The following is a 24,238-nucleotide window of genomic DNA, read 5'->3' as shown; positions in this document are numbered from 1 at the left end:
GTAAACTGAATATTATATATGTGAGAAGGAGTAAATCTTCTTCTTAATATATATACTAGTCAGGTGTCCGCACTATGCAGCGGAGTACGTGCGCAAACCCGATGACAGTGCGTTCGTAACTCGAAATTGGGCACGTAACTCGTGCAAAGCCAGTACGTGTGCAACTGACAGTTGAACACACATAACTGGCAACTGAATGCATGTTACATGCATTAAAATGCTTAACCAACATCATGTGTGTAACTCACGTTGATTACTTGTGCGTTACGTGGTGTTGGGCGCTTACCAAGGTTGGGTTATGCTCGTTATGTGGTGTTGGACACGTGTTTATCGGGCATGGTACGTGTAAACAATGTCATCACGGAACTGATGCCTAAAATGTACGACAATTTCAAATAAATCGATTTTCAAACCAACCCGTTTTGACCCGAAACCTATCTGGACCAGACACTGTTTTAATTCGAAACCCGTTTCGATCCGATACCCCTTTTACATGACCCCTTTCAACCTGAACTCATCCCGGCCTGAACCAAATTAACCAGCTTTTGTATTGACAAGTTCTGACTCTAATTCATTTTGACCCATGATTCGAACCGCCTGACCTGACCCTTGTTGTTACAAACCGGTAATCACGCAAATGTTATTTTTTTTTAAATTAATAAACTCTAGCAATATCATACTCAAATTAAAGAGAGTAAAATGTTCGTTTTTATAGAATAATTTTCTTAAAAAAATATTAACATGTGAAAAAGTTATGAACCTTTAAAATTCGTGGAGGTAGTTTGTTTTAAATAAGGGGTAGATGTGTAAGTATTCTATAAATTAACAAAATTTTATTATAGTTAGATGACTAAAATTGAAACTATTATGTAATAAACTAAAGTAACTGTACATGTTCATGATGTGCTAACAATATTGCCCTTAAAATTTCTTAAATATATGCATAGCATGTTGTACAATAAGTAACAAGTTAGGTACCTCTTAAAATTTAAGAGGTCCCTAACTCATGCTTTATATATAATAGAGATAACTATATTTTCATCCCGGCGCGTTGCGCCGGGGCAGCTGACAAAACCCATAAGTTGAAACCAGGACGTTGGTAAAACCTGAACATTACGACGATGAGTCGACACGAATTCGATCAGTACCGGCTGTGTTCATAACAATATAGACACCATTGGTAAAATTTGAGGGTTAAACCCAAAATATTAATTCGTCAAATTAACATATAAAAACATTAACATATAAAAAAAACAAAATATTGAAAACGATGTTTAGTTGGTTGGCAAACCCAGGCGGTGGTAAAACCAAAGCATTGTCGGTCCCGAGCATTGAGGCGGTAACTTGACACGAATGTGGTCGGTTTTGCCGGAATTAAAAAACGAAAAAAACAAAAACTTGAGGTGGACCAACAGCCAATTTGGGGTGGGGGTGGGTCGGTCGGTCGGTAGCGTTGTCGGTCATGAGCTTTAAATAAAGCCGCGAGTTTGCGCGAACTCGGCTGGTTTCTTTCAGATTTGTTATGGTACCCGAACTAAAAAAATTGACGTTTGATCAGTTTCCATTACGTTTATTGTGGTAACTAAACTAAATAAAATACAAAATTCGCCGACCAATACGGTGCCGCCAAGTGGCCCAATAAGCCACTTGCGGCACCAAACTTGTAAATTATATATAGTTATAATATTGTGTTTAGTGAAAAAATAAACTAAACTGAAATTATTTCATTCAAAGTCACTTCATTTGAAAGAATTCAACAATATAGTAACTCATATGCTAGTAACTCATATGCTATGCCTTTATGCGTTTGGTTACACACCGCATGAATGCATTTAATTTGGCTGCATATCATCAAGCATACATTTGTAATATGTTTTTCCAAACATCGCCTTCATGTGTTAAATCACCTTATCCAAGTCAATGAGCCATATATGATATGAAAACTCACATGCCATGTGCTGGAACCGGTAAACAATTTCCGATAGGCAAATTCTCACCATGTGTCCTCTCTTGGAGATTATTCATCCGGACGAAGTAAAAGATATACAAATCAAGGTCATGTAAGTGTCATCCGACCTATACCTGAAGTACTCTTAAGACAATATTAATGGTTTGTACAATATGATTGTTTCATAACGACCAACACTTGATATGAGTCTATCATAGCATAAGTAGCACTACATCATATTAAACCCGATACACTGAATTTTGAGCCGAATCAGTAAGCTTCGACTATCACTTTAAGGCTTGGCCCATGCCTTCTTACAAAAAGATAGCTAGCTAGCCTCATATAGTGAATAACTTATTTAGAACACGATTGAGAAAACAATAGCATGTAACTGTTTAATTTGAGCGTCTTTCAAGTTTGTAATAGATAATTTATTTAATATTTAGGCCATCTATATATTACAATATTATTTTTACTTTTATTCAAGGAAACCCACATAATAATATGTAAAACACGATTACAAAACACAAAACGCATACTTAACGAACTAGACTTGTTCCTTCTTCACCTCATCACATGCATCTTCATCCACACTAATGCACTTATACCTCTTAGCACAATAAGCATATAACACCAAGTCAATCACGGTCAACAGCGCAATCAGAAAATAAAACCTATCCATATGACCATCATTCAAATTCTCAGGAATCCACCCCACGTCATCTCCCCGAGACGTAATACTCATCACCATATGAACCAAAAGACTACTAACATAATTCCCCAATGATATCGACGCCATACAAAGCGAGCTTCCAAAGCTCTTAATCCCATCAGGAGCCTGACTGTTAAAAAACTCTAGTTGTCCAACGTACATAAAAACCTCGGATGCTCCAACAAGCACGTATTGTGGGACCTGCCAGAACACACTCATTGTACTCGTATGTAGTCCGGGAACTGACTGTTTAAGCCTCTCAACCTCTGTGACACCCGCAGCCACCATTGCGAATAGACCTATTACTAAACCGACGCCCATTCGTTGAAGCTCGGTTAAACCTTTGGGGTTTCCGCTTATTCGTCCTGCTAAGGGGACTAGTATTTTACGATAGAGTAGCGTGCATACTAGGACGCTAAGGATGTCGAACACTGACATGCTGGCGGCTGGCAAACGGAAGGTGCCTATGTGGGTGTTCATGACGGCGCCTTGTTCGACGAATAGTGATGCCATTTGGGTGAAGATGACAGAGTATATGATTGTGCAGAGCCAAATTGGTAGCATTCTGATCACGCATTTTGCTTCTTCTACTTGTGTTACGGTGCATAGTCTCCAGTTGTTTTGTGGTCCGGATAAGTCGTTCTCCGTCACCATCGCCGCCTTATCTAGACATCTGAAAAAAGTTAAGGTCATTTAAATATGCAACATAGTATAGCGTAATTAAGTAGTGTAACTATATATGTTATTACACTACGCTGTAATTACACTATACTATAATTTATATTATTTTGTATATATAATTACAATACTTCGTGCAGTTGATACTTTAATTTAATTTGTATTTGATTCAAAGTTATCCCGTAATATACTGATATGCACTTACTTGTATTCCTCACTATGAAGTATCTTTCGACTCCCTTTAATGGCCGAATGCAAGCCATCAACTTCATACAATTTCTTCTCATCATCCACCGGTACCCTACTTTTTCGACACGCTACAACAAACACCTGAGCAATACGCGGCAAAGGGTTTCCCGACGCCTTAACATAGCGGTAATGAAACGAACCACATAAGAACGATAACAAGCCAACTAGTGCAGACCCCATAGACACCCAAAATCCAATAGTCCAGTGGCCAATATCTTCATAGTACGCCAAAATGGTGTTCGAGAACAACGATCCGATGTTGAGTGCCGCATAAAAGTAGGCAAAGAAAGCCCCTTTCGCGCCATTTTTTTTATACTTGGTGTCTGACTCGTCGAATTGGTCCACACCAAGAGTGGCTAGTGTCGGCTGATGCCCACCATATCCTAATGCAACCATGTAAATCGACAAGTAAAACATCATCATACCCTTCGTTGATGTCGGCTTGCAATGTTTTACTCCGTCTCCACATCCAGAAGGTTTCAGTAGAAATAGCGAAGATGTTAATGATAATAACACTAATCCCTACAAAGCATGATACATATTGATATTAATCATATTATCATGTTAGAATTTCTTATAAGGTTATAAAAGCATATGATAACTACAATAAATTATTAGTTTGTAACATAACATGTCATAAAACAAGAGATTAAATATATATGTAACGTTTTTGTGTGTAACAAAACACTATGAAGTACTTACCATGACTAAGATAACTTGAAAGAACATGCAAGTGAGATAACGACCCCAATAAGAATCACTAAGAAAAGCTCCGAGAAGGGAGCACAAATAGACAGTGCCGGTCCATTTGCTGACTGTATTGGCAGCATCAGCGTTGCCTTGACCCATGACTCGGGTCAAGAACAACACTAAGTTGACTCCAACGCCAAAGAATGCAAATGTGGCGAGGGCTTGATTTGCTGCAAAAAGGGACCAATGTTAGATTTATTTGAAGTTCATAACAGGTGAACAATGTTTGTCAATAATGTAGTTTGATTTCGATATGATTACGCACCAAGTAGGAGAAATGCTGGAGCCCACCCTCCTATTTTTCGTTTCGGCTTGTGCTGAACTACCTTTGCGGGTTCTTCTTGCTAGTATATATACATGACACGTAAATATTAGTATCCGTATATTGCAAATATAAACTAACTTAATAAATAGTAAAGATAACCATGTTTTAGTACTTTTATATGTAGGTATCTTTCGTGGCCGGCTCGGGCTACCTTTAGCCAATAGGGGCCGTATACGAGGTACCCGACGTTACTTAGTTTGTCGTAAAAAAAAATGGGTTCTACAAATCTGACACTTATTATTATTATTATTATTATACATTAAATTCTTATTGTGTATATAACTTAATTAAATTTTTAAAAGTGAGTAATGCTCGAATTATGATGAAACACAAAAATAAAGCAGAAACGTATGACTATAAAATATGACTTTTAAAACATTCTTTAACATGGTACACCATAAAGTATCCTTAATTTGGTGGTGTTGTATCATGTGCTACATAAGTATCATAAAACATAAATCATGATATACGTGTTATCTCACTACTATAAAAAAGGTGTTAAAAGCTACCATCTTTTACCCAAAATTATGACGGATTTTTTAAGACGGGTAAAGACAGTAGTAATTAGTGGCGGATTGTATGACTAGACGTTTTTAACGGCCGTCTTTGACCTTTTTTTAGTAAAAGAATTATATCGAACTATGAGATTAATTAAATATGGAATAAAATAAATTAAGTTCTTACAATTACGGAGATCTCCAAGGGGACATTGTTTGAAGCCATTGGTACTTCTGATCAAGGATTCCTCTGCATATATATGGATTCATCAAACTTGTTTGAATATAATAAATCATGAAAAAAAGAAAAATAAAAAAATCGAATACCAACCAACGACGGTCAATTCTATTGACAATCTGTCGATAAATGTGGTTATTGAAGAATTAACGACGTCAGAATTGTGGATGTGACTCGGAGACCGAGCTCATTTGTAAGAAGTTACTGACAAATATTACTGAAGGACTATTTAGGTAATCTGTCGGCAATAAATCACCGACAGATTGTTGGAGTAAAAGGTTACAGTTCTATAACAAAAGTAGGTTGTCGGTTGTAAAATTTAATACTAGGTTTCCTGTTACCATGCATGTATTTAAATTAGGTTCTAAAGAGTGATAACTTGTAAAAACAATTTTATGCAAGATTAAGGTATAATAAGTGTCCAATAATCTAACCGATCATGCATACATGCCTAATTAATACCTTGAATAGCAGTAAACAGAAGCCATCACGTATAAAATTTAGATGACAATTAAACAATTAATTACGTTTAGTTCATTAATTAAACTTTTATCCAAAAAATTGAAATAAACATAATCACAAAATATCAAACCTTTTATGGAACTTTGCAACGAAGAGGATGACTGATTCCGGTGACGGTGAGGAGGTTGTGTTGGTGGATACGTACGGTGGCGCCTCCAGATCAGGCGAGTTTACAAGCACTTGACGTAGACAAATTCTATGAAATCTGTGGAAACTTATTGTCATTTACGTTAAAACAACAATCGGTGTCTAGATCGTACTAAACGCGCACAATCTTTGTCTTTCAGAATTGAAAGTTCAAGAACACTAATCTGGACATTAGAGACATGAAGGTATAGGAAATATTAGAAAATCAAGTTTAGGGATTTTTGCTAATTGGTGAGATGAAGATATATGATAAGTGTATGAAGTATTATTATAAGTGAGATGATAACATTTAACAGTGGTGATATATATGTAGATGACTAGAGGGGATTGCGTAACAAACTCCTAATAAGACTCCAAAATTGATGTCTGTGAGTTCACACTAATCTATTTTCAAGGATGTTATATCGGGTAACTATATTAACAACTTAATTATTCAAGTGTCTGAACTCGTCTAGTAACAGTCTTACCATAAATCGGACCGGTTATAAATATTAATGAATGTAAAGTTTATAAAAAAAATAAGATTTCGAAAAGAAAAATAAATATTTTACCTAATTACGGGTAAAATATTACAGGAGTGTCTCCTCTTGTTGGGCAGGGGGGAAACACGCCTGTGTGGATCTTACAGGAGTGTCTCCTCTTGTTGGGCTCAGGGACCGTGGGTTTGTTGTGGGTCAGGCTGCGTTGAAGGCTGAATCGGGCAAAGTTGTTAAACACGAGAAAGCTTGTTTAGATAATCAACATGTCTTTCTACCATTTGCCTTTGATACATTTGGTTTTCTGGCTCCAGAGGCTGTGAAATTTTTGAGTAGGGATCAGCGCGTCGTACACGGAACCTCTTCAGCTTCCAGGTCCCAAAACTTCGTTTTTAGCAGGATTGGCTTTGCTGTTCAAAAGGGGGTTGCGGCGCAACTTGTTGCCCGTTTGCCTGCCACTTTATTGTAATCGTTTTATAGTAAATTATATAAAAATTAAAGTTTATTACGGGTTAATTTGTCGTGAAGCAGTGTTGTAGTAATCATTAGCCGCTAGTCGGACCGATGGGATGAGAGTAGCGATTAATTATGATTAGCTGGGATTCATCTGTGATTAATCGGCCATACTCAGAATTTTTTATAACCGTAAAAGGTTGCCGATGACGCTCACTATTATAATTTTGGTTTCCACTTTTTTAAAACTAAAGTCACGTTTTCCAGACTTAAAACTTTAAGAATAAAGGTGGAAAACTTTTAGAATAAAGCAGGAAACAATTATGATTTAGCAGGATCTTAGGTAAAAGGAAAACAAAGGTTAAGAATTTATTAATTTATATATGAATTATTCCGTGTTATCATGTGAGGAATTATTGTTGTTATCTATCATCTTTATATCAGAGTTGAAATTGATTCTATTAAAGTCGTTATTCTTGGATAGTTTATTTAATTAAAGTTCTCAAATATAACATATTTTGTTGAAGTGTCTAATTTAGTTGTACCAAATACATCGTTGCATTTGTAGTTTTGTACTAATGTGGGCTAGATTAAGAGTTTGGAACCCTCTTATCTCCAAGTTAAAATATAAAAATAAAAAAACACAAATCTTTGTATGATTTTTCATTAATTTAGTTATTTTCTTTTGTTAGACCCCTAGTAAGATTATAAAGTAACTAACTAAAAAAACTAAGTGTGTTCAATTAGCCATATCCACATAATAATTTATGTACAAATAACATTGTTGTAACTAGTTTTCATATGATTTATTATTTATAAAGAAATTAAAATTTTAAAGGCGTTTATCATTGCTTATATGATAACTCAGTAAAAAAAAATCATATTACGAATTATGTATTATAGTCTAAACCAACAATGCTTGATATACTGTCGATATGTTTGGACATAACATATGTATGTTAACATGCGACAAAATCGATCACTTTCATGTATCTACTCATAATTGCTTCAATTAATCCACTTGATATTCACCAAAAACAAACTCAAAGAAATTGATGACTTCAATGTCATAAGTAGCACCAAATATAGTATGATGCTTGCCAACGGGAATGGCATTGCCAAACATCTAACTAACTGAGTCAACATTTACATTTTAAGAAAAACATAATTAAAATCAATCTTGTATTCACCACCTAAAAAACAAGAAATCAAAACTCTCACCAAAACAATTTCTTATCAATGTGATAACGAATTGGATTTTAACATGTTTGGCATAAGTTCGAGTCTTTGTGAAGAACGTAATACCTATTTATAATCGTGAGTGAACAAATGTTAGTTGGAAGCTTGATATGAGTGCCTATTTATTCAATTCTTAAGCCTGTCTTAGATAAAATGTCGCATTCGATGCTAGCTAAACCAAGAAATGAAAATCTATATTCACATGATATAATTGGTCAAAAACTCAAAATAAAGCTTTATGTTGTGAGCGGTGCTGATGTGGAGAAGCCAGGTTAGCTAACTGGGCGCAGAACACCACCACACGTGTGTCGCTATTGGGCGTTAAAGAGCTTGATACACGAGGCAGAAGTTTGTTTTAATAATTTATTAATTTGTTTTAAACTATATCATAACATATATATAACCCAATCATATACGCTGAGCATGTGATTTTCTTTTTAAAATACTTTTTTTTAAAATATTTAATGCGTTTACAGAGAGAGAGAGGTTTGGTATATGTAGAAAATTATGTAAAAAGAAACGTATAAAATATAAATACTAGCATAGAGCCAATGACAGTCTCGTGTGACGTGTCAGGGTCATCAGGTCATGAAGCCCATTATTAGTTCTTGAAAGGCCCAGCCCAATCCAAGGCCCAATTAAGTTGCAAAAAGCAACCCTTTCTTCTTTCTCACCAGCACACTGCACACAAGATCCACCTGTGAGCTATTGGCGCCTCACGTTGCAGAGTAAGCTCACTAACTCTCAATTTGATGCAGTTGTTGTTACGTACTGTTGAAGTTTAAGTTTACTGTCACTTAACAATATACTAATGTTTGAATGTGCACAATCTGAACCGAAATTGCGTTCAGTTTAATCATCGCATTTGATTTCGTTCATTTGATATTCTGAATGTGTTGAATTTGCTCAATAGTTTGTTAGAGAGCGTTAATACATTAAAATTATGATGAAATTGAACGAACTTTGTAGAGTCTATCCACTTTGATTTTTGTGTGAAAAGCTTCTGTTAGGTTACATTATTGGTAATCTTATTATATAGCATTTGAATTTGGTAATGTAGGTGAAATAATTTAAATAACTGTAAAATGCATAGGTGTATGATATTTTCTGTAGTTGTAATAACTGAGAACCAGATCTGTTTATATAGAGAGTTTATAACTGTCATAATGTTCAAACTATGGATAGAATAATGACTAATAAACAAACTTAAAGAATAGCGATACATAAAATAATACTAGCTGCGTGCCCGCGCGATGCGGCGAGGTATGCACGCAAACATGACATCGGATGCGTAACCGGTGTTACTGTCTCTGTATGTGCGTGACTTCATAATAATACGCGCGTAACCCGACGATATTATACTCGTATTGCGACATTGGAATCTTAACAGGTGTTAGTAAGCACGTCACACAACGATTGTGCACGCTCAGACAGGTGTTGGTGCGCACTTAACGCTACATTGAACTCATCTTGACCCGCAACCCGTTCCACTTGATAATTTTTTAACCGAAATTCGTTATGACTCGACTCCTTTCAACCCAAACCCGCCCTGACCCAAACCGAATTAACCTTTTTGTATCGACTCATTCCAACCTTAACCTTTTAGACCCATGACCCGAACGGCCGAACCCGCCCGATTCGTTTGCCGATCTTTAATAATAATCATGTAACACGTTAAGTTTTTGAATGAAAAAAGTGTTGCAATACCATACTCAAATTAAAGAGAATAAAATAATCGTTTTAATGGTATAATGTTTTTAAAAAAATATTTGCGTGTGAAAAAGTTATAAACGTTTAAACGTCATCGGGGTAGTTGGTTTAAAATAAGGGGTATATATGTAACTATTATATAAATTAACAAAATGTGATTAAAGTTAAAGGACCAAACTTGTATTTATTTTTGAATAAATTAAAAATAAACCGTAAGATTTTGCTTTTGCTAAAAGACAAAATTGTCAAAATACAAGATTGCCCCTAAAATGTCTTAATTTTATGCATTATACTTTGTACTAAAAGCAACAAGTTTAGTACCTCTTAAAATTTAAGAGGTCCCTCACTCATGCTTTATATATTATATAGATGTGATTAAAGTTAAAGGACCAAACTTGTATTTATTTTTGAATAAATTAAAAATAAACCGTAAGATTTGGCTTTTGTTAAAAGACAAAATTGTCAAGATACAAAATTGCCCCTAAAATGTCTTAATTTTATGCATTATACTTTGTACTAAAAGCAACAAGTTTAGTACCTCTTAAAATTTAAGAGGTCCCTCACTCATGCTTTATATATAGTATAGAAAGTATAGAATAATAATAATAATAATAATAATAATAATAATAAGTAGTTGTGAGATCCGGTACAAATAAAATTAACATACTAAACATACAAATAACTAGAATAATTATAGTTTTGAACTAGAGTAATAATAATTACTCTAGTTCAAAAGTTATATAGTGTAATAATAACTACTCTAGTGTTAACATAATTACTCTAGTTATGTGTACACTTCTCATGATAAAAGTCATTTGTATTTGATCCAAACCCATAATAAGTATAAGTATAATAAATAATAAACGCAGTTAACAGTAGGCTAAGCAGCATTTTACCAATCTCCCTCACATTCAGCAGTGATACTTGAGCCAAATGTAACTTCAATTCTATATTCATAAATTCATAATTTGTAACATTATTTGTAATCCTATTATTATGCTAACAATGGGTTTTTTCTTTAACTGTTAGTTTAATATTTACAAATTCACATTTTCCATCTTATGCAAAATTTGAACTTCAATTATGTTTTCTTTGCTAGATTGCATATACTCAAAATGATGGCAATTGGTGCTTCAGCTCTGCAAATAACTGCAAGGCCGTCTGTTTTTCTTACACAAAGAAGTCTTGGGGCTACAATGGCAACTTTTGTACATGAGTCCGATAGAACTTTGTCATCTAAGCTTACCAGCTCGTCTCATCTGTCATCGGTTCTAAAGTTTAACCATAAATCTACAATAAGTCGTCCTAGGTTTCATAAGTTTGTTACGAGGTCGATGTCGGACGCTTCTGGAAGCAAGCCTGTTTCCCAGCTGTCCATTGACTTAAAAGGTTCGAATAAGTTGGATCCTTGTATTTCATGTTTTCTAAATGAAAGATGCCATAATGGTTATGTTATTTGTTAATTGTAATGTGTAGGTAAAAGGGCATTTATCGCCGGTGTTGCTGATGACAATGGATATGGTTGGGCTATTGCAAAATCTTTAGCTGCTGCGGGTGCTGAAATTCTTGTTGGAACATGGGTGCCTGTAAGTAAAGTAGTTAAACTCATATTGGTCAAAGAAAAAAAAAGTTATTTAAAAAACACAGGTCAAATGGGTCAAAAAGGTTGAAATTCACACATGTTCTGTTTTTACATGGATTATTTCTATTCATAACTTAAGATTATAGTTGTAGTTATATTATTTCTGCAATCATAATTGACACATTAGTTATATATAGATAGATGTGTGCATGCATGTATATCAAATTATTGTTCCAAGTCTTACGCCCCCTTAACCAACTGAGCTGCACGGCGGGGACGTATATCAAATTATGGGTCAAGGCTAGGGGTGTAAACGAGCCAAGCCGCTCTTGAGCTACTTGATATCGGCCAGCTAAAAGCTCGAATCCGATTTTAAACACGCTGGAGCTTAAAAATAAGCTTGTTTACTAAATGAGCCCGAGCTCGACCCGTCTTGCAAGCCTAAACGAGTCTAGTAATTATATAATTTGTATATAATGTATTAATATATATATTTATATAATATTTCTATTATATATAAAATTATGATAAAAGTAACTAAGCAATACATATTTTGTTATATATAAAAATTATAAATACTAAATATATAAAAAATAGTTATTATTTCTAATTTGTCTATTTTGACCTTTTGATGTAGGCGTTAAACATATTTGAAATGAGCCTACGCAGGGGCAAATTTGACGCATCACTGGTGTAAGATATTAACTTATTTTCAACGTTAGTACAATAGCAAGTGGAAATTTATAATGAATAACGTCATCTTCCATTCTTTCAGACTACCAGATGGTTCTTTGATGGAGATTACTAAAGTTTATCCACTTGATGCCGTTTTTGATAACCCTGAGGATGTACCTGAAGATGTTAGTAGTGTTTTTATATAATATAGTATAATACAACTGTCATAACAAAGTGTTCAAACAATGAGAACCATATCATTGACTTATATTGATGTGAATTTAATCATTTATGCAGATTAAAGCCAATAAACGTTATGCTGGAGCAAGTAATTGGACAGTGCAGGTGCATGCTAAATTATAATGTATTCCACTAAAACTATAATTTTTCAATTGTGTACAGGTTTTACTAATTTTGGTTATATTCAGGAAGTTGCAGAATCAGTAAAGCAAGATTTTGGTAGCATTGATATTTTAGTCCACTCACTTGCCAACGGACCAGAGGTTGACCGTTGACCTATTCATGAACCAAATATAGCATAATTTGTTTTGTTACCTAACAAATGCATAATCATAGTAATAATAATACATGATTAGGTCACAAAACCGTTGTTGGAGACATCGAGGAAAGGTTATTTAGCAGCAGTATCTGCATCAAGCTATTCCTATGTTTCTCTGCTTAAACATTTCCTTCCAATTATGAACCCTGGTATTCACTTGCTACATATCACAATATTTCATCATTTTCTGTTTTAGTATATGTTATTATGTATCGCTTGTTACATTTTAATTAATCAATTATCGGGGCTCTCACAGGTGGTTCCTCAATATCTCTTACATATATTGCTTCTGAGAGAATAATTCCCGGGTACATTCCCTTTTCCAGTTTTGATCCGTTTACTTCAGTGTAACTTCCGTTTTTCTGAAACAAGTCAAAAACATTAGTTATTTACTTATTTTATATAACACAGGTACGGTGGGGGCATGAGTTCAGCAAAAGCGGCACTTGAGAGTGACACAAGAGTGAGCTTATTTTCCATCTTCATTTCTTTTACAATATCAAAGAATTACTAATTATAATGATAATGCATAACGATAATACCTACCTATTTTATATTTTGTCCAGGTGCTAGCTTTTGAAGCAGGAAGAAAGCATAAAATTAGGGTGAACACTATATCTGCAGGTGATTTTTTTATCACTTTCTTTCATATTATTATATGATAAAGCGGTGCGCACATATAATGTATATATGTGTGAACCCTTGGGTGGGCAAAAGTAAAATTGCACTAATTTTGACGTTATTTTACTAATCACGTGAAAATAACGTTAAAAGTGGCGGAAGGTTAATCAGGCATCATGTGGTGGCGTTGATAGCCGAAAGACAAGGGCACATGCACCAATCAGCCGGTGTCCCGATGATTGAGTGTTATGTGTCTTATGTCCAAGGCTTGATTCAAAACTACTATCGAGCCGGGGGTCTCACCGGAAGCAGCCTCTCTATCCTTATGGGATAGAGGTAAGGCTGTCTACATCTTACCCTCCTCAGACCCTACCATAGCATTGCTATTGGTGGGATATACTGAGTACGATGATGATGATGATGATGATGATATGATAAATATATTCTTGCGAGTGCACACTATTTTCCTGCACCTGAATTGCACTCTAATCATTCCTGGAATTTAAAAACTTTCAGGTCCACTTGGAAGCCGTGCTGCTAAAGCAATTGGATTCATAGATACAATGATTGACTACTCTTTTGCAAATGCCCCCCTACAGAAAGAACTATCTGCAGGTACTTCATATAATAAAGTAGCAATCTTGGGCCATCTGTATATAAACGGGTCGATTTGGGTCATGTGTTATTCCAATGTTTCACATGGGTAAAAATCTAAAAAACAAAAGAAAAGAGAAGAAAACAGGTCAAATGGGTCGAAAGTCATTCAAAGTGTTTCAAGTACCGACCCAAGAAAAAACTGTTTCGATCCTTTAACCATCATATACAAATTAATAATTTGCTGAAGTTTGAGAAATATATGAACAGATGAGGTGGGGAACACAGCAGCATTCCTGGCATCACCATTGGCTTCTGCAATTACGGGTGCTCTTATATATGTTGATAACGGGCTGAATGCAATGGGTGTGGGGGTTGATAGCCCGTTGTTCAAGGATCTTAATGTTCCAACAGACAAACATTAGTAAATTGCACAGTTGGCGGCTATTGAGAATAAAGTTTTTAAAGTGGCGGCTAGTAGGTTTATGTTTATATATTAGTTGTCTGTAAGTTAAACTATGATTATGACATTTTAATCATGCAAAATTTTATAATGCAAGTCGTAAATTGTTGCTAAACGGTGCCGTGTCTAGTCAAGCATGTGTTGGACTTGTTATTTGGATCCGAGTGGTAGTTAGGGGTTTTCATGGTCCGGTTTAGCTGCTTATAACAAAAATTCTAGGCTGAACAGCCTGAACTGCTAACCACGGTTTTGAGAAACGACAAACCGACTGGGCTGGGTGGGTTGGACGGACCGGCCGGTTTGGTGGTTTAACGGTTCAGTTTTTAATGTTTGGTCGCTTATACTAATTTTTTTAGTTAAATATCATTGGTTTGTATTTAAAAATATTTATAAAGATTTAAATAACTTCTGATTATAGCACATAAACATTATTACATATTTCAAGACTGGAAAAATATATTATAAAAAATGTCAGATGGTCGGTTTTACATTTTATACCGTACTGTTAGACTGTGAAAATGATTGTTTGGATCTCAAACTGGTTGACTTGTTTTGGTTTGAACTGTGTCGGTTTCAATGGTACTTTGAGTTATGAGGCATATATCCGTTAAGACAAAAATACCCTTTTAAAATAACTTTTTTATTTATTATTTATCAACCATATTAGATGAGTAGATGCAAAAATCAATAACAATATAAGCAAACCGATAGAAACGAACCGACAATTCTCCCAAGCACTCCTATCAGAATCGATCCAGGCTTAGAAGGCGGCAACGGTTTATACCATTACATTTATTGTTTATTCAGAAACGATTCGACACATTGGCGTCATGACGCTACATGAGAAAACACTAGACTAAAAACTTTTATAACAAAATAAACAAAGGTACGTGTTTTAATGCTGGATGTACACTTTTATATTGCACTTGTGGTTCATAACTTCACATTCACAATACATATCCCCAAACCGTCATTTCATTTCATTTCATTTCATTTCATATAAACGTAACGTTGAAAATATCATAACTAAAATAAACAAACAAACAAACCATGATTTCTCATTTCACTCTCTCACACCCCCTGTGCCACCGTCTCTTCCCTCCAAAACTCGTGAAACTTAACCGATACACACCCTGCTTCTCTACCAACGCGTCCATGGAAACAACTACCGGTGTATCTATCGATTCGGTTACCGACGGATTAAACAAGCAGAGTCTGAGCGGTAATGATGATAAACGAGTGAAATTGAGCCTTGAGGACTTGAACTTTGATCACTCCTTTGTTCGTGAGCTGCCCGGTGATCCTCGCACAGATGTCATGCCTCGACAGGTTATTATTATTATTTGCTGCCTCCTCCTGATTGATTGTTTATTTGATTTTGTTGATTGAGATTCAATTGGATTCATATGCAATTATTCCAAACCCTAACATTAGATGCCAAATTTTTAGAATTAAAATTAGATATAGCCTTTTGAAATTAGGGGTACAAATGAAACTAACTATTATTATTATTATTCTTATTATTATTACTCTTAGTTTTTAGTAGTGTAATTACTCTAGCTCAATTCTGTACAAAAGTGTAGACATAGTTGTCAATAGCGACAACCTATCTATACACTATGTAGCAATAGCGGTGAAATAGCGGGCGCTATTTGATGTTTAGCGATATGGTATTAGAATTTTTTTTAATGTTTTACACTGAAGTACTCAACAATAATCAATATAATCAATAAATACTACTATAATAGCTATTATAATCAATAAGTACCATCAAAATTGATTATAAAATAAGAACAAAAAGAAAAAAGGCAGATGGTCGGTATTTCACGCTATTTGGTCGCTAAAGACCACTTAGCGCTAACCCGCCACTATGTTACGGTATTCACTATAGTTGGCGCTATGGGCGCTATCGACAACTATGCTCTAGTTCAAAAAATGCAGATACTCTAGTTATTTGTACGCTTCTCACGATATGAATTGTTTGTATTTGATCTTAACACTTTGACATTGAATCATTCTGGATTGTAATTAGGTTATATTGGTTGTATAATTTCACAAAAATTAGGTGCATCATGCGTGCTATTCAAAAGTAGCCCCTTCTGTACAAGTGGACAACCCTAAACTAGTTGCATGGTCAGAATCCGTTGCAGAAATTTTTGATTTAGATCCTAAAGAGTGAGTTTCTTAGTTCCTAATTAGTATTTACTTTCTAAATCAGTGACATAGTAATATTTATTTATAATTGTGTTACAGATTTGAAAGACCAGATTTCCCACTTCTGTTCACCGGGGCATCCCCTTTAGTAGGAGGGTAAGGAGTAAGCACCACTATTTATTTATAAATGGAAAGTTAATTACGAATTTGCAACTTAAAAGTAAAATGTTTACTTACTTTCAGATTACCTTATGCTCAATGTTATGGCGGTCATCAGTTTGGATCGTGGGCAGGTCAATTGGGTGATGGGCGGGCCATAACACTTGGTGAGCTTGTGAATTCTAAGTCTCAAAGGTGGGAGCTTCAGTTAAAGGGTGCTGGAAAGACTCCATACAGTCGGTTTGCTGATGGTTTAGCGGTTCTTCGTAGTAGTATACGCGAGTTTCTTTGTAGTGAAGCGGTTCATAGTCTTGGGAAACCCAACAACTCGTGCACTTAGCCTTGTAACTACCGGGAAATATGTTACACGTGACATGTTTTATGAGTAAGTTTTATGTAGTTAAAGAATCTCTCTTTTTTTAAACACTCTAACATCATAGTAGGCTAGTAGCCAATTATTCAGTGTATGACAGATATTGGTTATTTAAGAAATTAGTGTGTGTTGTACTCATAGCCGTAGTCCTGTAAACGAACCGAACGTTGAGTGGACTGTTCGTGAATCGTTCGGTCATGTTCGTTTAGTTAATAAGCGAACAAACATGAACAAATAATTTTGTTCATTTAGTTAAACGAACGAATATAAACACAACACGTCTTTTTTGTTCACTTATGTTCGTGAACATTCGTTTATTTAAATCCATTTATGCTTGCTCATTAATGTTCGTTAGTTTACATTTGTATAAGTAGCGTTCGTTTATGTTCTTTGATATTTAAAGCATACTTATCAAATGAGCTAGGCGCACTAAAGGCGCATAGGCCTAACATGGGGCCTAGGCGCAAGGAGCAAAAAAACACACTTAAATAAAAAATTAATAATACTATTCTTCAAATAAAATAAACAAAAGCTATTATATAACCTTTAACATCATCTACCAAAAGTTTTAAAGCAGTCAAGATTCAAAAAAAAAAAAAAATTCAAAACTTGTATAACAAAAGGTTCAATATAATTCCTATAACCTCTCCAAGATCTAGGTTTCAATAGCACTCCTTGCGTTCCTTTTGCTTGGCTTTTATCTTCTCATGTTCCCGTTGTAAATGCTGAAGTGCTCGCCTAGGAACTAGAAGCGCATTTATCGAGCCTCGCCTGAAAAATGGGCTTAGGCACAAGAAGTGAGGGCTTTTAATAACTATGATTTAAAGTTTTCATGGCCCATTACATCTTAGTTTAGTTGTAATAACTTTTTATGCCCAACACATAGTTTTTCGCCTTGTTTTTAACTGTTTTAACTCAGTGTTTGTTCAGCTATGTTTAGTTGTGTTCATGAATTGATCGTTTATACTGTTAACGAACAAACATAACATCACAAAGCTGAACACAGTCATCTGGGTTTGACATATCTATAATGTGTAAATGCAGTGGTAATCCAAAAGAGGAACCTGGTGCAATTGTGTGCAGAGTTGCACAATCGTTTTTACGCTTCGGCTCGTTTCAAATATACGCGTCACGAGGGAGAGAGGATCTTGAACTTGTTAAACGATTGGCCGATTACACTATTAAACATCACTTTCCTCATATTGAAAACATGAGCAAAAGTGATGGCTTATCTTTCTCTACTGGCCAAGTAAATGATTCTGTCGTAGATCTAACTTCAAACAAATATGCAGGTAAATAGTAAATAATATAAAGATTTAATCAGATTTTAAAGATTATGTATTTTGTTTTAACAGTTAATGAAATTTTTATCTGATGGTGAATCAGCTTGGGCAGTGGAAGTTGCTGAACGGACCGCTTCGTTAATCGCCAGCTGGCTGGGTGTTGGTTTCACACACGGTGTTATGAATACTGACAACATGAGTGTACTGGGCCTCACGATTGATTATGGGCCGTTTGGGTTTCTTGATGCTTTTGATCCAAGTTTCACCCCGAATATCACTGATCTTCCAGGTAGACGGTATTGTTTTGCAAATCAACCCGATGTTGGTTTATGGAATATGGCTCAGTTTACATCAACTCTTTCTTCTGCTAATTTGATTAACGAGGACGAGGCTGATCATGCCCTTGAAAGGTATTTGGTTATTGACCCTTTTGCCCTTTCTCAGCCTATTTGACTTCAAAAAAGTCAACTTTATTGTTTATGATCTGTTGCAGATATGGTACAAAGTTTATGGATGAGTATCAACTTATAATGACCAAAAAACTTGGGCTATCGGAGTATAATAAACAACTTATAAGTAAACTGCTTAACAATATGGCGGTTGACAAAGTTGACTTCACAAACTTCTTCAGATTACTATCCAACATTAAAACTGAGTCAACGACCCCAGATGAAGAGTTGTTGGTCCCACTCAAGGCTGTTTTACTAGATATTAGTCAAGAACGCAAGGAGGCATGGATCAGCTGGGTCAAACTTTACATTGAGGAGGTAATTTGATTGCTGAAAACCTGTTAACAAAATCATGCATTTTTAGGATCTGTTGTAAAGTCTTTATATTGTGTCAAGAGGTGGCAGTTTTGACCCGTTTGGCGAATATTGGGCTGGTTTGAGTTGTGTTTTTTTAAATGGCCCAGATGTGTAAATAAATACTTAAAATAAAATGGAAACAATCAAATGGGTTAAAAGTCAACAAGTGTTTAGCTTAAAAGTTAAAACCTCTTATGAATCACTTTACTTAGAAAAAAATGGGTAAGTGTTTTGTATTAATTATAAAAAAGAAGATCAAATTGTAAACAAGTCTAATGATGATGCGGCAGTACTTTTGAAAATCTTGAAGGTCATGTTGATACAAAATATATAGAAAAGCTTGATATCATGTTCATACTGTTGTATATTTTTACCTGTATTTCAAAGGTTGATCGTTTTGACCTGTATTTCAAAGATTGACCGTTACGATCTGTGTTTTAAAGATTGACTGTTTTAACCTGTTATTCAAAGACAGACCATTTTGACATGTTACCTTAACCCTCATGACCTCCCCATCTTCCTCCCTTTAATTCTATCTGTTTTTATTTAAAGTACTTTTACAATGAATTCTTATATTTGTTTGGTATGATATTTAACAGTTATCTGGTAGTGGAGTTCGAGATGAGGATAGAAAAGCTTCAATGAACTCTGTGAATCCAAAATACATTCTTAGAAACTATTTGTGTCAGACTGCAATAGACATGGCTGAACAAGGTGACTTTGAAGAGGTCAGACGGTTGCTTAAAGTGATTGAAAACCCGTATGACGAGCAACCCGGTATGGAAAAGTATGCTCAGTTGCCACCTGCATGGGCTAGCCGTCCAGGTGTGTGCATGCTTTCTTGCTCGTCATAAGCATGCAGATTTTAGAAAGCGTATGTATGCATGCGCGTATACAACATTTACATATTACAGTTGTATATCTATGTTTGTTGTGCAGCTGGTGATAATCAGTTATTAATTAATTGCTTGTTAGGTATGGTGGGTTTGTGGATATTGGAAAACATGCCAAGTGATCATTTTGTTTTATATACATTTATACAGATTAGAACAATCTCAAATAAAGAAGCTTGAGTATCGTATAAAAACATTTTTATAGCAATATGTATGAGTGTTTAGGAGGTTTTCGTAACTTTTTACTTGTATAGTTATTACATTAATAGCAGGTTCTCTAACCTCACTCTAAATTTCAATATATATTTAGAGAAGTCGGTTAAATAGTCACCTAATTAGGATTCCCTATATACATATCGTTCATCGTAGAGGGTGGTTCAAGATCAGGAAAAACAATGTGGGCAGGGTCGCTACTCACTAGACACACAACTATTTGTGTGGACCTTTGCATCTTAGTCCAAAAGTCTATAATAATGACGCTAATTACATCATTGGCGACGTCAACACACAATTCTTGACACCGGTATAGGTTTTAGGAGGAATTCCATGTATCGTATTTTGCAATGGAAGCATGGGGTTCTCATACTTAGAGTACCTCTATAAGTTGGAACATGAATGTCTCAAGGAGTGGACATATGAGAATGCAACGTTCATCTTCCTCTTAGAACCCTTGTTTTCCTCCTAAGGAGAAAAAAAATATCCAAAAATCTTCAGTCAATCCAAAATGACGAGCGCTAAGAAGAACGCACTTAAAGCTACAATGTGGATATTCAATATACATATCGGTCCGATGTAGTCATGATGGCAAAGCGTTCAAACACCGTGGCACACACCCCTTCTCCTCTGGTGTAGAATGGAGAGAAATAATATGTTCCTTATATTTGTTTGTGGAAGAATAAAAATATACCATTGGATTAAATAAAGAGATATATGGAATGTGATATGGTTTTTAGAAGATAATCGAATTTCAAGAATAATTCTTTTTTCTTTCTAAATCAAATAAACAAGGATACAAATCGTAATGTGAAAGCTCTTAGTAGAAAACCATATAGTTTGCCAGTCTTTTGAGATCATACTAGTATGTCGTTTTGTTTGTTACACCACCATCTCTACTTTATCAAAAGCTTCAGCTCTTCCAAACACCCATATCTAAAAGGCTACAGCTATCGACCAACAACTAGGTTTGCCAAACATACCCTTAGTCCAATATCTTCTTCATATTACCCCGAGTAACAAAACATCCCTTCTTATTTTTATTACATGATAACTAAACCACAAATGTGATCGTAATTTTAAATTCTAGCAAGTGCAAAGTAAAATGAAACTCGATATTAAAAAACAAACGTAATTTTAAATGTTCAATCATGAACAAATAAAAAAACAGAGGGCAAAAAGGTAAAAATGAGATAGGCAATAGTCAAATAGTCAAAACAAACGGCTTAGCCGAGATCGAACCGCCAGCGATACTACGACCGGAGTAGGTAGATGTAGGGCCGTCCAAACCGCTCGTCGCTTGCTCGGAAATTGCTCGCTTGTTTTTTCGCTCGATTGTAAACGAGCCGCTCTGCTCGATTCGGTTTGTAAACGAGCCAAGCAACGAGCAAGGGTTCGCTCGGTTCGGTTCGGCTCAAATATTTTTAGTTTGTTTTAAGATATATGTGTACATATCATTATATATACACTTATGTGTACAAATATATAGATATATTTAGTAATACTGAAATATTAAATTATATTTACTATTAGTTTACTTGAAATATTAAATAAATAAAAATAAATATGCAGTGGTGTAACACAAACCCAAAAAGTCTAAATTCACATTTCACAATATGTCAATTATCTTATAAGCCGCCACAGTCCACTTCAACAACACTTTCATGGAGAACCAAATCCCTAAATACTAACCTGCATCGATTCAAACCAGCACAATCACAACATCAGCTGTCACCCTCAATGCCACGACTCCAGTACTCTATATCCACGCCGTTGAATCGGAGAATCCAAATCGGAGTCGCACGCTAACAGCTATTCAAAGGCCGCTTTCGGTCTCTCGTATTCTTCATTCCAATCTGAGCGAAAACGAGCCGAGCCGAGCCGAGCCGAGCCGCTCGGTTTCAATTCGAGCCGAGTTAAATCCCCAGGTTCTATCCATCATTCCAATCTTTCTGCATATTATATTACCTGTTTGATCTAATGTCGCACTGACTTGCTTCTATAACTTTATAAGTTATATGTTTATCTTTTAAGCCTTTTGTAACCTTAATGCTGGCCTAATTCAAAGTTAAGAATCCAATTGATTTTTATTATATGCAAACACTTGAATTCTTGATAGTTGATGAATGTGCGTATTAATTATTTAGAAATATATAAGCAAGCCATTTTTCAAAATGTTGTAAGTTTTTATTATATCATTCAAGCAAAACACCTTTTTCATGATCGTTCTTTAACTTCAAACGCGATATGATGACTTAGTTATACTAGCTACTTCATGGTTTAAAGATTGAGTCTTTTGACATCATAAATGAATAATCATATCTTTTTTTTGGGTAGAGCCCAATAAACACTACTGTCACATTACTTAACGTGTCATACATATGACATGGAGAAAATGGCCATATGGGTCGTATGAGGGGCAAATCATACAGCCCTGTATGACCATTTTTTCCCTATTATACGGCTAGTATAATGCGTCAGGCTCAATGCGTTGAAAATATCGAGTAAAAGTCATATGGGTCGTAGGATGTAAAATCAACTCTGCACACCATAGTTTGTCACGTCATACATGCCATATGATAGTTGAAAAATGGTCATATGGGCTGTATGACTTTGTCGGTAGCCTGTATTATCATACGACCCGTATTTCAAACCAAAGAGTGTATTTTAAGGTTTAATAAGTTTGAAAATACAAATGACACTGCAACAAACATTTACTTGTACTTTGATGAAAGTATGAAACTACTTTTTCAACAAATATATATATATATATATATGTAAAGCTGCTATACAAAATGATGATATATACATATATTTTTTTTGCAGGTGACCTCAAACCCGAAATGAGAATTCCACGTAATCTTGAGGTATGGAGACTGGGTACAGTAAATTACTTAAAAGCCCTTAAACTGCAAGAAAAACTAGCATCCGATAGAAAAACCAACAAGATTTCAGATACCCTTTTGTCCTTACAACACCCGCCTACATACACACTCGGTAAGCGTAGAACCGATCACAATTTACTCGTTTCCGAATCAGAACTTGAAAACTTAGGCGCTGAACTTCACTACACACAAAGAGGTGGTGACATCACATTTCATGGCCCACATCAAGCCATTTTGTACCCTATTATTTCCTTAAGAGATATCGGGTTCGGTGCTAGAAAATATGTTGAAAATCTTGAGTCAACTATGGTTGACCTATCAGCTCTGTATGGAGTCAAAGCGCACGGTCAAAGGAAATGTGAGACGGGTGTGTGGGTTGGGGATAGAAAGATTGGTGCGATTGGGGTTCGGATTTCATCTGGGATAACGTCTCACGGGCTAGCGTTTAACATTGACCCGGATTTGACTTATTTTAAACATATCGTGCCGTGTGGAATTGCTAATAAGGATGTTACGTCGTTGAGGCGAGAGACGAGTTTGGTGCTTCCTGATGAAGAGGTTGTTCAGGATCAGTTGGTTTCTTGTTTTGCAAGGTTGTTTGGTTACAGTGATATTATTTGGAAGGATATAGATGTTGAAATTTATAGTTGACTATCAAAGTTGACCAATGTTTGGTACATGAAACATGACATGCTTGTACTTCTGAATATTTTTTTCTCATTCTTTTTGAAACAAACATATAATTTATAAGCATTAGTGATTTCATATGTGCATTTTAAATGTTACATACTTACATGTGCTTCATTTACTATATAGATTTGAGGTGTTTTGTAAAAATTATTAACATACAGTACAATAATACACCAAGTTTGGTGGTGCATGAAGTAGTTTTAATGGTATGCATAGAAATGAATTAATCTTTAAATGAAACGAGTCATTGTCGACAAAAGTGTATTTTTAATATATAAAACCATCTAATTTTATTTTTTAAAAACGAAACTATTATTGGAAAATGAAGTTATTGGTCATTTGTA

At 35.1% G+C, this 24,238-nt stretch overlaps 3 protein-coding genes and 1 pseudogene across 4 annotated transcripts; 3 read left to right on the top strand and 1 right to left on the bottom strand.

Annotated features, from left to right (window-relative positions):
• Positions 1 to 2,060: 2,060 nt before the first annotated feature.
• Positions 2,061 to 5,385, bottom strand: LOC143620306 (protein NRT1/ PTR FAMILY 7.1-like). The gene is made up of 5 exons (XM_077092006.1): positions 5,347 to 5,385; positions 4,603 to 4,681; positions 4,290 to 4,507; positions 3,544 to 4,109; positions 2,061 to 3,333 (listed from the first exon to the last, which is right to left on the bottom strand). Exons 1-5 carry the CDS (start codon positions 5,383 to 5,385, stop codon positions 2,496 to 2,498), a joined length of 1,740 nt encoding a protein of 579 aa, XP_076948121.1. The 3' UTR covers positions 2,061 to 2,495.
• Positions 5,386 to 8,913: 3,528 nt separating this feature from the next.
• LOC143620307 (enoyl-[acyl-carrier-protein] reductase [NADH], chloroplastic-like) lies at positions 8,914 to 14,551 on the top strand. Its single transcript, XM_077092007.1, has 13 exons — positions 8,914 to 8,962; positions 11,044 to 11,333; positions 11,421 to 11,530; positions 12,164 to 12,219; positions 12,302 to 12,386; positions 12,499 to 12,546; positions 12,630 to 12,704; positions 12,798 to 12,909; positions 13,017 to 13,068; positions 13,172 to 13,223; positions 13,327 to 13,384; positions 13,898 to 13,996; positions 14,246 to 14,551. Exons 2-13 carry the CDS (start codon positions 11,060 to 11,062, stop codon positions 14,398 to 14,400), a joined length of 1,176 nt encoding a protein of 391 aa, XP_076948122.1. The 5' UTR covers positions 8,914 to 8,962; positions 11,044 to 11,059; the 3' UTR covers positions 14,401 to 14,551.
• Positions 14,552 to 15,537: 986 nt separating this feature from the next.
• On the top strand, positions 15,538 to 20,209 carry LOC143620151 (uncharacterized; annotated as a pseudogene). Its single transcript, XR_013151297.1, has 8 exons — positions 15,538 to 15,767; positions 16,504 to 16,613; positions 16,692 to 16,748; positions 16,836 to 17,136; positions 18,169 to 18,416; positions 18,511 to 18,817; positions 18,901 to 19,174; positions 19,813 to 20,209. The product of XR_013151297.1 is annotated as an uncharacterized LOC143620151 (transcript).
• A 2,918-nt stretch (positions 20,210 to 23,127) lies between these two features.
• Positions 23,128 to 23,880, top strand: LOC143620150 (octanoyltransferase LIP2, mitochondrial-like). The gene has a single exon (XM_077091902.1). The coding sequence runs from the start codon at positions 23,163 to 23,165 to the stop codon at positions 23,853 to 23,855; it is 693 nt and encodes a 230-aa protein (XP_076948017.1). The 5' UTR covers positions 23,128 to 23,162; the 3' UTR covers positions 23,856 to 23,880.
• The last annotated feature ends 358 nt before the right edge of the window (positions 23,881 to 24,238 follow it).

Source organism: Bidens hawaiensis, unplaced genomic scaffold (genome assembly GCF_021521415.1).
Source record: "Bidens hawaiensis isolate Kalapana, Puna unplaced genomic scaffold, B.hawaiensis_p1.1 tig00002553_1, whole genome shotgun sequence".
Taxonomy (NCBI): Eukaryota; Viridiplantae; Streptophyta; class Magnoliopsida; order Asterales; family Asteraceae; genus Bidens; species Bidens hawaiensis.
Note: the sequence above shows the minus strand (reverse complement) of the source record. Positions and strands in the feature narration are given on the sequence as shown.

Coding starts and splice junctions, on each gene's coding strand:
- LOC143620306 (XM_077092006.1), bottom strand. CDS start 5,385: ATGGCTTCAAACAATGTCCCCTTGGAGATCTCCGTAATT. Junction 4,682..5,346: donor CCTTGGAGATCTCCGTAATT/GTAAGAACTTAA, acceptor TATATATACTAG/CAAGAAGAACCCGCAAAGGT. Junction 4,110..4,289: donor TTCAAGTTATCTTAGTCATG/GTAAGTACTTCA, acceptor CATGCTTTGTAG/GGATTAGTGTTATTATCATT.
- LOC143620150 (XM_077091902.1), top strand. CDS start 23,163: ATGAGAATTCCACGTAATCTTGAGGTATGGAGACTGGGTACAGTAAAT.
- LOC143620307 (XM_077092007.1), top strand. CDS start 11,060: ATGATGGCAATTGGTGCTTCAGCTCTGCAAATAACTGCAAGGCCGTCT. Junction 12,220..12,301: donor AAATTTGACGCATCACTGGT/GTAAGATATTAA, acceptor CCATTCTTTCAG/ACTACCAGATGGTTCTTTGA. Junction 12,547..12,629: donor CAAGTAATTGGACAGTGCAG/GTGCATGCTAAA, acceptor GGTTATATTCAG/GAAGTTGCAGAATCAGTAAA.